Here is a 14,728-nt window from a genome sequence, read left to right on the forward strand (position 1 = left end):
CAGATACAAATGTGTAAATGCCACCTTCCAGCCAGTGCCCTGCTCTAAACCAGGGGCACAAGAAATGTCTCTTAAGGGTTTTGAACTTAGATTTAAGAAGCTTTGGTTGTGCAACTGATTTTTTTTTTCCTTCCTGTATGTTAACACAAGTAAGAGAGAAACATTACTATGGAAATAGCTGATGCAAATCCCAGATAAGGCTCTAACATTTAAGTGCCAGACTTCTGGAAGTAGAAAGGGGTCACTGTGTAGATGCTTCTAAGCAAAATTTGCTTGTGCTTGGGTACTGTTTGGGCCTGAAAAAGGGAATGCAGGAACCCCAGAAGGGATGTCTAGCCCCACACTCTAGGGTAAGGAGAAGGAGCAGCTGCTCAGGGATGGCAGCATCCTTTATCAGGAGTGGTGCTGGCAGCATTGCTGGCACATGAGCTCCAGCAGTCCACCTGAACTGCTCTCCCTGGATAATTTGAGTCTTCAAGACTTGAACAGAGGGATGAATATGTGTTGTTAATACAAGAGGAAACCTGGCAGACTTGTTGTGTGGTCTCTCTTCCTAATGAAGTTGTTTTAAGACTGAGTTTCTATATTTTTTTTCTGATGTTTCATTACTTAGAGGCTCAGATATTTGTGTGAAATCTGGGTCAAACTGTCTGTGGCACTTTCGAAAAAATTAGCGAAAATGAAAGCTGTTCCACAGAGGAAAAAAATGTTGTATTTTTAGCATACACACTCAGTATTTTCTACATTGCAAATGATCCAAGGCAGGGTGTATTGCCGTATGTAAAATGTGAAAGCAAGTCTTGCCTCATGATATCCACAAAGAGTTTGGTACCATATACTTGGTAATAGTGTAGGGTTCAAGTCTGATGGATTATAGAAAATGCCAGACAATACAATTTCCACATGATAACTCAACTGCTTTTCCTTGAAATGTGTGATGCGTTTCCCACAGGAACAATTACACCTGCTGATGAAAGAGAAACGAATGGAATTAAATCTTGCACACGGTTGTACTGAGCAGAATGTAATTTTCTACAAATTAGGGTCAGCTACATGCATAGATGTCTCCCATTTTTCTCCTAGGGAAAACTCATATTTTATCCTGCAGGGAACTGAATGGCACTAACTAGAGTGACGCATGAAGTAGGGATGAAAAAAACAAAGCAACAAAAAAATCCCTGTTTCCTCCAGGCAGTTTAATGGATCACTTGTAGAAAATGATAGTACAAAAGGGAAATTGCTATGTAGACAATTGCAGCAAAGTCAATTTTGGAAATCAAGAGCTAAATTTAGGGCAGTGATTGAGCAGTCAGGATTTCCTGTGCATCTGTGAATTGGACTCAGCAACTTTCTGGCTTTACTGGACTAATTTGACACCTTCACAGGTAGAAAAAGGGGTTTGAGACAACACAGGAAAGAACTTGCATGTGTGTTCTGGGTGCTAATTTCCTAAACACGTGTCTTAAAATAGCAGAAAATATGTCTGCTTAAATGAGTGAGTACAAGCTTGATGGATTAATTATGTACATTTAGGATGTGATTCTGCAGTCATTACAGCATAAATTGCATGTCTACAAATAATTTTAACATGTCTAAAGTAACGCCTCTTGATTAAATACAAAATGCAAGACTTGACATTTTTTCCTAGTTCTGTGTGCAGGTGGAAATTCCAACTGCATCTTAGCTCCATGCCAAATGAATCCGTGTCCTCTCCCTCCTCCCCCCTAAGCTCAGACTTTGTGTGAAAGACACACAGGCAAGAGAAGCTGAAAGGTGTTGCAACATCTATGCAACATTCCAGTGGGAAATTGGAAAGGATGTTCAAATCTCCCTCATTATGCTTTGTGGTTTTGCCCTGGGGTATTTACATAGGGGCCTGTTCATTTTTGTGATCAAATCTGGAAATGAGTGCTCTTTGCTATCCAAATATCCATGAAAAGGGGATTTAACTCTTCAAGCAATAACTTTTTCAGAAAGATCTTTGCCTCCCAAACTGTGTGTCATTAAGATGTTATGGTAGGATTTCTTTCTGCTCACAGATCCAGCCCAAGATGACATTTGTTCAGGCAGGCTGAAGCATTTTCTGATGGGTGACTGATACAGGTTAACAGCTGGACAGTGTTATGAGCCACGTGTAAATGTATCAGTCTCTGAGGGTCCAGCCCTTGCAGATTAGTTTAAAATAATTTTAGCGAGCCTGCTCTTCAGAATGGTTTTGTAAAGTAAAAGGTTTAATATGTGAAAAATAACAAACATTACGGAAAAGAAAAGAAAAGCCACACACAGATGTCCAAGAAACCTCTGACACCCTGCTAGAAACACTCTAAAAAGCCCCTTTGTTCTTTTGTGCTCCTTCCTAAATACTTGATGTTTTAGGAGGGACAATTTGGCTTGCTGCCAATAGGGAGAGGTACAGGATTTGAAGAACAGTGGAAAAGTTCGATAGGCTCTTCTCTCTTGACACTGAGCCAATCACTGTCAGAAGGGTATGGAGAGTTCTAGGTAGACTTCCAAAAATGTCTAGAGTTAAATTGAAACCTTTTTTCTTATACAGAGATGCTTACTCGGAGGTGGGGGATGCTTTACTGCAGGTGACTGCATAAACCCTGGTACTGAAGCAACCTTTCAACCAGCACATCCTCTGTTTGCAGGTGCTTGGCTGGATCAGGAATGGGGAGTCGATGCTCAATGCGAGCCTTGTCAACGCCAGCTCCCTCTCAGAGGCTGAGCAGCTCCAGAGAGAGCACGAGCAGTTCCAGCTGGCAATAGAGGTAACACCAACCACTTAACTTTGTTTCTCCTTCCTAGGTGAACGTCATACAAATGTTATCTCATGGGCATCAATCGTGGCTTTCTTGAAGGAAGGGGAAGAATAGAGGCTTTAGAAAATCAACTTATCATTAAACTCATAGCGTAGCCAGAGGCTAATAGTGAAACAAATTATTTATCACCTGCAGCTAATTCTTCTAGCTGCCAGACATCAGCTTTTCCATTCATGAAAATGACACTCAGGCATCTCCTGAGGATTTCTTTGATAAAAAATTAAGAAGATTAAAATACATAAAGTATTTTAATGTATTAAATAAATTAAATACTTTATATCTGAAATGGGAAAAGTCTGTCAAGTCACTGTCTTTCCCCATCCACAGTTAGCAGGTCATTCCACAGCATTCATTTGTGAATATTTTTTTACTGGATAATGCTCTCACACTAAATAATCTTTCATTCAGCTTTCCTTATATGAACACCAGAAAAGAAATTCATTCCAACCCTCATCCTCAAATAACTTTGACAAAGAGGCAAGAGGGGAAATTTTTAAGAATTGACTCCTAAACTGCTTTTCCCCCTTCTCACTCTGGAGTAACAGCACATCCTTGAGCTGGTCCTTGGAAACTGATTGTGAGCCAACCCATTTGCCTCACTCACAGGGCCAGGAGGAAGAGTCCCTGCTCTGAGCAGCTTTCCTTTGAATGAGAAGGAAGTGAAAGGCTAAGATCTGCTCTGAGCAGGACACTAGAAGATTCCTAATTAGGCTCAGTGCTTCGTGCACTTCCGTTATTATGAGCAAACCCTATACTCACAGGTTGTGCTCACATCAGTTGCTAGAAAGAGGTTGCTTTCTAGCATTCTTTTTCCTGTTGCAGCTTAAAAGGTGTGTCTGCTTCCCAGATTATATTAGTTGTTAGCTTTTTACAGAGAAAAGAACAGCTGAAAAATACTCATATACTTGAAAACTAAACCAAATTTTAAACTCCACAAGTATGGAGATTTGAAGAGATGCCTGACTGGAGGTGGGAGGTGGGGGGAAGAGGAAGGGATGTCTCCTGGTAAACTTGAAGTCAGACAATATACATTACAGTGATGCTAATAAGTATAGAGTTTAAATCTGAGCTAATGACTTATTTTGATCCAGCTCTGCTCAGAGTAAAGAGGGAGCAGCTGTTGCAGCTCCTAAAGGAAAAGGAAGAAGGTTTTTATCAATTCTGTATGAGCTGGCTGGTACCAAGCTATGCTGACCACATCTTGGCAGCCACACCAGACAGCAGTGGGGGAACAAGACACCCACTGGCTGAGTTATTACAGCTTCTGACATTGGGGAAGTGCTTGCATTTGGTGGTAAATGCAAATTGCAGAGGGAGAAGAGGGTTACACCACAGTAAGGGGAAAATAAGATTTCTAAAAGAAAAAACATTAGATTAAATATTTAAAGTATTTAAGGCTCAATATGGGGAAGAGATCAGCAAAGCATACAAGGAAGACTGTTCTCTAAAAGCATTCTAGATGAGGAACTGATTTTCAGTTGAAGTCCTTCAAAGTCTATTTCAAACAAGTATTACAGTTCTAACATCAGTAAAGCAGCTGGATATTAAATTTAACCAGTTGTTCTTGAACATCTTCCTAAGTTTCTGCCAAGTATTAATCCTTTTTGTTTCCTAATAGCTTTATCTACATTGCATTATTCATCAGTGTATTACCAGATGATTTCAAGCTTTTTTCCAGGTTCATGGCTTAGATCATAAAACTATCACATGAGAATTTGTCAGCAGCAGTTACAAATGGGACATAGCACAGAGGAGCCTGAAAGATTTCAGGGCTTCTGTTCAGAAGATTAAAATCAAATACTGGACTTAACCATGTCTGAACACAGTTATTGAGGAGGCTATGAAGGGATGGGGGCTATTTTAGCAGCCCACAGAGGAAGACACAGCCACCACTTGGTGACTCTGAGAGGAGCTGGTATAGGCTGAGGAATGGGGCAGATAACTCAGTCCTGCCTGTAAAGTGGCTACTGAGTAAACTGGGGAATGATGGAGGCAATGGTTTAACTCTCCCCTGTTCCTGACCTTAAAGGTAGGAGCATAAATCTAATCTCCAGTACGAGTGAGCTGACTTTCAGAAATGCATCTTATAGGGACTGCTACTTGTGATAAAGTTCATGCCCTTTAGTAAGACATCTTTGTATTCTCTGAGATTGATGTTTTGAGCAGCTGCACAAGTAAAGCTGCTGATGCCAGGTAAACTGTCTGGCAAGGGCCAAATTAGGGTGATTAGACCCATAGTTTGCCAACAGTTTAGAGTTTGCTTTTGGGCTGCAGATTGTGTGGGATGCAGTCAGCACTGAGACTGGGTGAGAGAGCTCAGCATAAGAGCTGCCTGCACTGGGCTGTCAGAATGGACTCCTGGGAACGCCCCCTCCATGTAACTGCCCAAGTGGAGCCAACCCATCTCAGCAGTGCTTACATGTTCCAAGCTTTATTAACATGTTGCAAATGTATGTGAATAACTGAAACTAAAATGCTTTGCAGAAGGTGACTGTTAACTGAAAATAACTCTGAAAATATTTCACTCTCTCGCATCCCCATGCTCACGCCTCGCTTCACCTTTCTACCATACATCTGGCACATCTGTACAACCTCTCTTTCCTCCCCTCATACACAGTCCCTCTTTCATGCCACTTCCTTACAGAAGACACACCAGAGTGCCCTGCAGGTGCAGCAGAAGGCCGAGGTGCTGCTGCAGGCTGGACATTACGATGCCGATGCCATCAGAGAATGTGCCGAGAAGGTGGCCCTGCACTGGCAGCAGCTGATGCTGAAGATGGAGGACAGGCTCAAACTTGTCAATGCCTCAGTGGCCTTTTATAAAACCTCTGAGCAGGTGAGCAGAAAGCAGTTCGTAATAACTTTCATCTTAAAGTTTTCAGTGTAGCAATGTAATTCTTGAAGGTGCAATTTTTGTCAGTTTTTTTTCAATTTTCCCCTTTCAAACAAGAATAATTTTTGAAATCCCACCACTTTTGTTTCCAGCTCACATGATACTTAGTTTTGAAGAATACAAATCTGTTTTTCCTTGAGAACTGTTTGCAATTAATTAATTGTTACTTTGTGAGCCAATGTTTTCATAGTAGTTAAATATCACCATGCCAAAAACGATGCCAAGATTTGAAGGGATTTTTCTTAAATCCACCTGCAACACAGACAATTACAGCAGGAACCCATTATGTGCTAGCACAGCTCTACTTCATTCCAGGTGTTCATGAATTGCAAAACGCATTCCAGTTGGCTGCTGGCATGGTGGGATTATTCATCCCTTACACAAGCAGGTGCCCTTTATACTGTAGTCAGTGAGAATTAGTGTCACAGTGTGGCTACTCGAGCAGCCTTCCCTGGTGTCATTTACTGCAGCCAGGCAGTTGGTGTTAGCAGGGACACTGCAGGAACCTGTGGTTTTACACAAAAGGCAGCAGTGGTTGCCAGGACATTTTCTATTGTTATTGTCACACAGTTAGGTCCTCAATTAGAGAACCAGGCATGGGAAGATTTTTAAGAAACTAGATACATCATTAGGGAAAGAGTGTACTTTTCCTTAACTTGCAGGCTGTAGATGATCCTTGAGCCACTTTTTGGTGTAATTTGTTTAATGTATTTTTAAGACTGTTTAAGAGGAAATCATTCCTTATAATTAATGTATTTCACTGTGCAGAGTTTCAAACAGATTTACAGTCCCCAATGCACTCAAGATCAAAATGAATTACTGCTGATGGAGGAGTGTGAGAAATGAAAACTGTTAGGGGATTCATTAGAGCTTTAGACAGTTAAATGTGCTGGCCAAAATATGCATTGCCAGTAATTGATCAGTTCAGTCTCTCTTCCTTTTTCCAAGTCTCAGACAAGCATACTGCAATGCCCACCAGTTCATTCATTGGTTGTGTCTATTCAGCAAATGTGTAGGGCAAAGATCATTCAGTCTTTGAATGCTCATGAACTCATGCTGCAAGCCTGTCATCTTCTCTTGGGCTGCACAGCTGATCTGCAGTCCTTAAGGATCTGCTTCCTGACTGCCTGATAGAGGAGTGAATAATTTACTGGAACCTGAATTCTCTGAGTATCCAGAAAAAGGAGCTAAAAGAATGGAGAGAGTGTCACATGCAGCCAAACTTTTTCATGCCTGTCTTCCCCAAGTACATTATAGTCTTGATATTAGTGGTGAAGCCCTGGATTTCAAATAGCCCAGTTTCTCTCTGACTTCACTGACAGCCCATTTTATATTCACTTCTGTCATCACCTTAACAGAAAGAAGATATTTCCATGTGCAGGGACAATTCTTTCTGGAAATATGTGAATCCCAGGCAGTCCATTTATTTTCATTCTTTGAATCACCAAAGTCCAATAGAATGTCATGGTTTTCAAGAAGTAAAATGGGAATGATTTTATGTGCCTAAGTAACACGTGAAGCACTTGCTCTCCACTAAATGCTTGAGGGTGAATGCTGGTTTGCATCCAAGCAAGAAGATGATTTTGGATTATGAAGTGCATAAGGTCCTTGCATAATGCATAGTGCATAAGCCTGGCAGCAGGATCAGTTATCAGCTCACCTTAACTCACCAGTTTCAAAGTGGACTTCAATGTGCTCCTGATCAGAATCACATGAAAATGGCCTGTGGTAGTGGAGATGATTGGGGGGTAACTCTGGAGTCTCCTCCAGACTGTGCTCTTAATCACATGGGGTCCCCTGAATTATAACTGTGTTCATATTAAAGCTGCAAGAGTGAGCAAGGAAAGGATGGAAGTTGCTACCTGGATCCCAACAATAACTGACTGGGTCATCTCAGCAGTGAAGTCTGTAGGAAGAGCCCTCTGGGAAAGAAGAAGGAAGTTCCAAATGTCCTGGAAAACTTTTGCTGTGTCTGCACAGGCCACTGAGAATATTCTCAGGATTTGTAACATAAAAGACTCAGCCTTGTCTGGGGAAACTGCCTGATTTCCAGGCTGTGTTGGTTTATTTACCTCATTTCCACTGTTCCACTATTCTAACAAGATAGAACATATGTGTGTGAGCCCTGTGCAGTGGAGCACCTGCATCCACCTAAATTGTGACCTTTATTTAAAGTCTATTGGTTTCCATCAGCCTTTGAAAAAGCTGTATTGGGAGCAACTAAAATGCAGCTGAAGAGAATTAGTTCCAGCTTCAGACTTTGTTTCAGGAAAGTATTTAAGCATGTGCTTTTCTTTAAGTATGTGTTAAGTCCCTTGACTTCAGTAGGATTTAAACACGTTCTAGAATAGGGATTGCTTCCTGAATGATCCCCTGCCTTGATTCAACCTTTTGTGCTTCCTCCCATTATTCATTAGTAGAGAAGAATGATTTATCAGCCTTAAACCAGATAAGTTGTATCCTAAACAGTAAAGATTCCTATGGGTAAGAAAAACACCTAAGGACTGTTTGATACCCAGTTAACCCCATGCTGTGGCCCATAGTACAAAAATGAAATGTCATTGGTCATAGACTTTAACTGAATGTTCTCCTCCTGGTTATGATTGTGGATGACTGTTGTGCTGTGGACATGTTTCAGGTGTGCAGCGTGTTAGAGAGTTTGGAGCAGGAATACAGGCGAGATGAAGACTGGTGTGGAGGCCGAGATAAACTTGGACCAGCAGCTGAGATAGACCATGTCATCCCTCTGATCAGCAAACATCTGGAACAGAAGGAGGCTTTTCTTAAGGTCTAATTTTAGTTCTCTAATAAATCAGGAAAACTTTCCATTAAGTAGACCATTCAGAGCAGTGTTGTTAAGTTTCAGAGGGTGCTCTGCTGTGTAATTCCAGTTCAGATACTGACTGGCTGCATAAACCCTAGGCCAGTTTTACTTTGTTATAACAGGGGTAATGAGCATTATGATCAATACATATTTCAAAGAGATGTCATCAAGACCAATTAGTGTTTGCACTTGCAGGATGTTAGTTGTTGTGCTGGTTCAAAGTTCAGTTCTTCAAATTGCACTAAAAATGACAGGTATTGTACATCATTTTGGTGTTGGCTTGTACAAACCATCCAAAGCATTTCAAATTTTGTCTTCCAAGCCAATAACTGAAGAACTAATAATAACTAAACCAATTTTGTCTCTGCAAGGCAGCACCAAGATGGAGACAGAGATTTCTTCCTGCCTTCCAAGTGTTTCTTTGGGAGAACCAAGGATCTCCCAGGCTGACAAGTGGAATATCAGCCAGCGTCCCCACTTGCCACTAAAACTGATAGCACAGCATGAAACTACATTTGCAGTCAAGGCTTAGGAAACTATGCCTCTAGATTTCTACATTTTTTGAAACAATGACTACTTTTCTTGAGAGATTAGATTAGGGTTATATTTGGTTTGACTGAATATGTGTAAGGTACCAGTTCTAAACAAGTAGTTGTTTTATTACTGTCAATTATTTGCCTTATATATAAAATGAGGCACTATATTAAATATTACTCATGTTTTAATACATCTGCAAGACTGTTAGTTTATTAGCTGAGTTTATTGACTCTTACCTGAAGTTGTCATCTTCCCAGATGAGAGAGAACTTCTCCCTGCAATATAAGCAAGAACTTCCTTGCCGCCCTTTGCTTTCTTTCCTCATGTTTACTGATTCTTTTTGGTGGGGGCTGTTCTTCTTTCCTAGGCCTGCACCCTGGCCCGGAGGAACGCCGAGGTGTTCCTCAAGTACATCCACAGGAACAACGTCAGCATGCCCGGAGTGGCCAGCCACACCAGGGGGCCCGAGCAGCAGGTCAAAGGTTGGTGCAGTGACAGCATTGAAGGTCTGGTTTGCCTCCCCCTCTGCAGTGGGGTCCTCCTAAAGTCTGTGAATGTGCTCAGAAGGCAACTGTGTCCCAGCATCATTTCCTTTACCAGATCACTCTGCAATTACACTCACTTTGCGGTGATTTGCATATGCTGTTTAGGGGTTTGGTTTTTGGGGGGTTTTTTAAGCAGCCCCTTTGAATGAATTCCTGTTTTTAAGAAGTGTGATTTTGGGCTCTCTGCTTTTGGGAACAAGGTCCAGGCAAAGTGATTAAACTCATCTTTTCATACCTTATTTCTGTATGCACTCAAGGAATCCCTAGTCATGCAGATGTTTTCCTTTGCCCTACAGCCATTCTGAGTGAGCTGTTGCAGAGGGAGAATCGGGTCCTCCACTTCTGGACCCTGAAGAAGAGGAGATTAGACCAGTGCCAGCAGTATGTTGTCTTTGAGCGCAGTGCCAAGCAGGTAGTGTGAAAACCCCACCTTGTCCTCTGTCCTGGCGATATAAAATCTCCTGTATGCATGTGATACCTGTGTGTGGCTCCTGTTGCAATCTCAGGTTGTGTTTGAACACTGTAACTTTTAAAAACATGGGAAATATAGATTTTAAAACAGCTTAAGGCAATTCCAAAACCCAATAACAAAATTCACTATTTTTGTCACCTCAGAATAATTTCTGTATTTGTTCATTCGTTTGAAAATAAATATTAGAGCAAATTTGATTTATTGAGCTGTTTCTGAATGAGAGAACTGTTTTCTCTGCAGATTTATCTGTATATAGGTGGAATTCCCTACACTCGTTTTTGTTCTAGGAAACACAGAGTACCATTTTGTATCCTTTCCCACCTGCTTTCATTATTTTATTCCTTTTATGTGTTCCTAGAAAGCGTTTTAGTATACAAGGTTTTAAGTCCCACTGCATTTGATATTCTTTGTTTGGCAGGGTTTCTTTTTTTTTTGTCAGAGAATTGGTTCTTGAAATACAAAAACTGTTTGTTTTGTTTTTCCTTTGGTGTTTTTGACATTCACAGGCCTTAGACTGGATCCAAGAAACAGGCGAATATTACCTCTCTACTCACAACTCCACAGGGGAATCAGCAGAAGAAACTCAGGAACTCCTGAAGGAATATGGGGAATTCAGAGTACCTGCCAAAGTAAACAGTAACTTTAATCTAATTATGCCATCTGCTTTAGTCTGTTTCAATGGTCCTGTTTCAATGCCTTGAATCTCTGTAATAATATTCTCGTGATTTTATAGTTGCCCTCTAGAAGTCCTAGCCATGAAGATAAATGACTTTCGAGAACTTTTAGGAAGACATTGGCACAAAAAGGAGATTTTCTCCACCTTGCTTAATACTGGTTATAGAAATTTTCTGTTCTGATCAGAAGAGAAAGTCCATTTGCATACAGAGTTCACAGCAATCTAATAGGATATTCCTTCATCCTCAAACATCATTCCAGAATGGCATAGAGTGACTAAGTGATCTGGACACATCCAAGGTCACAATGGACACTTGGTCTCTTTCTTCAGTCATTAAAACCACAACTTATCTCACTAATTCCAGCTGGGTTGATCACAGATGATCATTTATCTCATTAGAAATAATCTGCTGATCCCAATAAAGTACTTTAAACAGATGAGTCTTTAAACTCCGAGGTGAACATTTTTGAATACAAAACTGCATTACCAAGAATATATTAATTTATATGGAGCAATTCTGGGAAATCTGGTGGGATTTACCCAGGAATGGTGATTGGATCTGCTTCTGACAAATTAATTCAAACCATAGGTAATTCATAGACAGTGAATCCACAGGAGTATTAACAGTCTCTGATAAGGATGTAAATTGCAGAGTTGGACTGCAGGAAGACCATGGCTTTGGTATTATTTCACTGTGTCCTGAAATTGATCTTCTGTAATCCTTAAATTCCTCCTTAGGCTGTCCATGCTTGTGTGGGTTTGATTCACAGGCTTTGTGGTGTTCTTGTTCCCTTCTTTTAGCTTAGCTTGCATGTTTCTGAAAATGTGAGATAACTAGCAGTGGATGGAAGGTAATTTCTTCAGACAGGACACATACAACATTCTTTCAACTACTTCTGAATTCTGACCACTCATAATTACTCCACCTGAAATTACATTCCTGGCTCATAATTTAATTTTTATCACAATAATCCAAATTCATAATGAAGTTTCCAAATCATTTTGACTCTTGACTTAGCCTAGAATTAAATTTTAGACCTTGTTCATTATTAACCTTTACTGGCTGTTTCTTACACTGACACATCTAAGTCTTGCTCCCTCAGACTGTCCTACTGCTCCTGTTGCTGACATAGAATATTTTCACTGCCATGTGCAATCTGGCAAATGCATGTCACTCTCAGACTGATGTTATTCTCAAATTAAGCTGTAGCTGAAAGCCTTCCTGATCCCAGTAACTTTCTGGCCAAATCAATTGTTTCAAATACAAAATCACCAGTAGCTTTTGGGAATGAATCACCCTTTAAATATGACAGAGAGTTAGATTTTTACATCTCCACACCAAGCCTTGCTTAAGTACTCATTCAATTTGTTAGGATGATGTCTGATCCAGCTGTTAATCTATAATGGTGGTGAAATTTCTTGAATTTAGTTTTGTGTTTGAAATTTGCTGGATGTTTTCTGGTCTGACGTGCATTTGTCCATTTGTGGTCTGATCACTGATAATGTCAAGTATCTGACAGAGTGTCTTGCTTCAGGCATGGTGGAACATCATCTCTGTCTTTGACAACAGGCTTGCCAGTGCCTCATCTCCTGGGATAGATCTGGAATCAGAGCTAAGGTTTATAACTAGGTCCTTTTGACTAAGGGGCAGTCAGAGCCCAAGTGGAATAGAAGAGACCTCTGGAAGGTTTGGGGGCTCAGTGTGTGCTTTGGAATTCAGGCATCTTTTAGCTAGTAATGTTCTAACTGGACTTGAAATACCGATGGAGGATTTTATAGTAGACCATGAATTTGGATTTAAATTCTGTTTGTTTTTGAAACAGAGTAGTAATGACTCAAAATCATTTCCTGGGCTGATATGTGGTGTATTAATGACCTTCCTACACAGATCTGCAGATCCACCAGATATAGACTCAGAGTAACTGGGTGTATTTTATGAGGTGTGATTTTAAAATCTTGTCTTCTACTCTGAGGCTCACCAAAAATAAGCTCTTGCTTATGGGAAGGAGGCATGTATAATTTCCAACATGTTTTATGTGCTTGTGTCTATGGGGTTTCAAAAACTTGACTTTCTATCTTCTTCAGCTTCATAAGTGTCCTTATAAAAATGTCATTCCTTTCATGGTTTACTGAAAACATAAAGTGTGTCTGATTCCATATAAGATGGAGTACAGACACTCCTTAATGATGTATAAAAATTGTGAACTTCTTTTGACTGCTGTGTGAGTTAAAAGCAAAGGAAATAATAATGAAACATAACCAAGGACCATATTTTGGGCAGCAAACAAAGGAGAAAGTGAAGCTCCTCATCCAGCTGGCTGACAGCTTTGTAGAAAAAGGACACATACACGCCACTGAAATCAGGAAGTGGGTCACCACCGTTGACAAGCGCTACCGGGACTTCTCTCTCAGGATGGGGAAATACCGCTACTCCCTGGAAAAAGCCCTTGGAATCAACCCAGAGGTACTGTAAGACCCTGTCCACTTGGGATTTTATACCAGAGTCACAGAGGAAGGTGAAGCCTGTGGTATGAATGCTGTTGGTTTTTGTTTGCCCATTAGAAACACTGAAAACTCAGCCAGCCCACCTGGCCAGGCTCAGAACTGCTTCTGGAGAAAAAAGGTTAAAAGGTTTTTCTGTGATGGGTCAGTGATGTGAGGAGAGGCAGATGAAGATGAGAAAGATTTTCTAAACAAATGTTTGCACCATTTTTCAGGAGACCATACAGCTTTCAGGATGAAGTAGGGGGAAACACATTAATTGGCTAAAGTCTGAGTTAATTTTTTATATAAACCATAAATCCTGCTCCTACATCATTATTTTGCATCAAACTCAAACTTAAACTCTAAGTTTTCACTCTCTCATCCTTTAACTAACACAAACAATTGATTCCCAGCCTCAGCTCTGAACTCTTTTAGGAGGAGTATCATAAGAAGCAAAAATTAGGTTCTCCTGCTATTCCCTGTCCATAGTACTAAGGGAGAGTGCCAGAAGCAGATTCAGTCAACAACTCTTTGGAATTATGTATCAAGAATAAGGAATAAATTCCGTTACACCCTCATGGTACTTTAACTGGACTGTTCCTTGTAGGGCCTCTGGTTTACACAGAGCTCTAACCACAGCCTGGGTTTTCCCAGGGTATTCCATGGTAAATGGCCACTGAAAATTGTCTCTGTATGGCACTCTATTGATCAGACTGGTTTTTATGAAGTGCCAAATACAACTAGTCAGTTTTCCCACTAGACAACTAATTTAGATATGAAAGAGTAAGGTAATTTAGACTTATCAGTATTGATTCCTATTTAGGAGAAACAATGAAGATTACAATGAATATGATTTCTGTTTCTTTAAGATTTCTCTCTCAGCTTTTTATCTTTTCTCACAGTACTTCTACTTCTCTCTAAATTTCCTCCTTTTTGGTATTATCTTATGTTTTTCCCTTCTTACCTCTTTAATTTCATGAACATGCTGCACTTTGCACAACAGTAAGATTACAATGAAGTTCAACTCTGTACTTTTTTTTTTTCTCTAGGATAACAAGGACCTAGAACTAGATATCATTCCAGCAAGTCTTTCAGACCGGGAGGTAAAGCTGAGAGATGCAAATCACGAAGTCAATGAAGAAAAAAGAAAGTCAGCCAGAAAGAAAGAGTATGTTCCCAAACACTCTGTCTTCATGGCACATTATCTGCTAAAGAATAATTCTTTGATATTGGCATGACCAGAACTGACAGTCCTGTAACTCCTTCCAGCTGCAGAGCTATCGAGATAAGTCTGCAGGTGTAGGGCAGAAGTTGTTACTTGTAGGTTAACAGAACATAAAGTTTGAATTTCTTTTGGTTTTAATCAAAAGTTAGAAAGGAAAAGTAGTGAGTCAAGCACTTGGATTAACCCTGATGTTGTAGAGTTGCTAATTTCTTTCTGGTTGTACATAAAAAGTAACATGAGCAGGAAAAAA

General features: G+C 40.3%; 1 protein-coding gene across 5 annotated transcripts in view; it reads left to right on the forward strand.

Annotated features, from left to right (window-relative positions):
• Positions 1–14,728, forward strand: part of KALRN (kalirin RhoGEF kinase) — a 473,348-nt gene that overhangs the window by 313,607 nt on the left and 145,013 nt on the right. For 4 of the 5 annotated variants that reach the window (XM_083865423.1, XM_083865425.1, XM_083865420.1 and 1 more), the window contains exons 16-23: positions 2,652–2,771; positions 5,440–5,658; positions 8,354–8,503; positions 9,444–9,558; positions 9,918–10,033; positions 10,600–10,722; positions 13,051–13,233; positions 14,303–14,421. In XM_083865423.1, the coding sequence (XP_083721549.1) occupies positions 2,652–2,771; positions 5,440–5,658; positions 8,354–8,503; positions 9,444–9,558; positions 9,918–10,033; positions 10,600–10,722; positions 13,051–13,233; positions 14,303–14,421 (1,145 nt within the window). The remainder of the gene's footprint in view (positions 1–2,651; positions 2,772–5,439; positions 5,659–8,353; positions 8,504–9,443; positions 9,559–9,917; positions 10,034–10,599; positions 10,723–13,050; positions 13,234–14,302; positions 14,422–14,728) is intronic. The other variant, XM_083865421.1, reaches the window with a different exon arrangement.

Source organism: Zosterops lateralis (assembly GCF_965231275.1).
Source record: "Zosterops lateralis genome assembly, chromosome: 7".
Taxonomy (NCBI): domain Eukaryota; kingdom Metazoa; phylum Chordata; class Aves; order Passeriformes; family Zosteropidae; genus Zosterops; species Zosterops lateralis.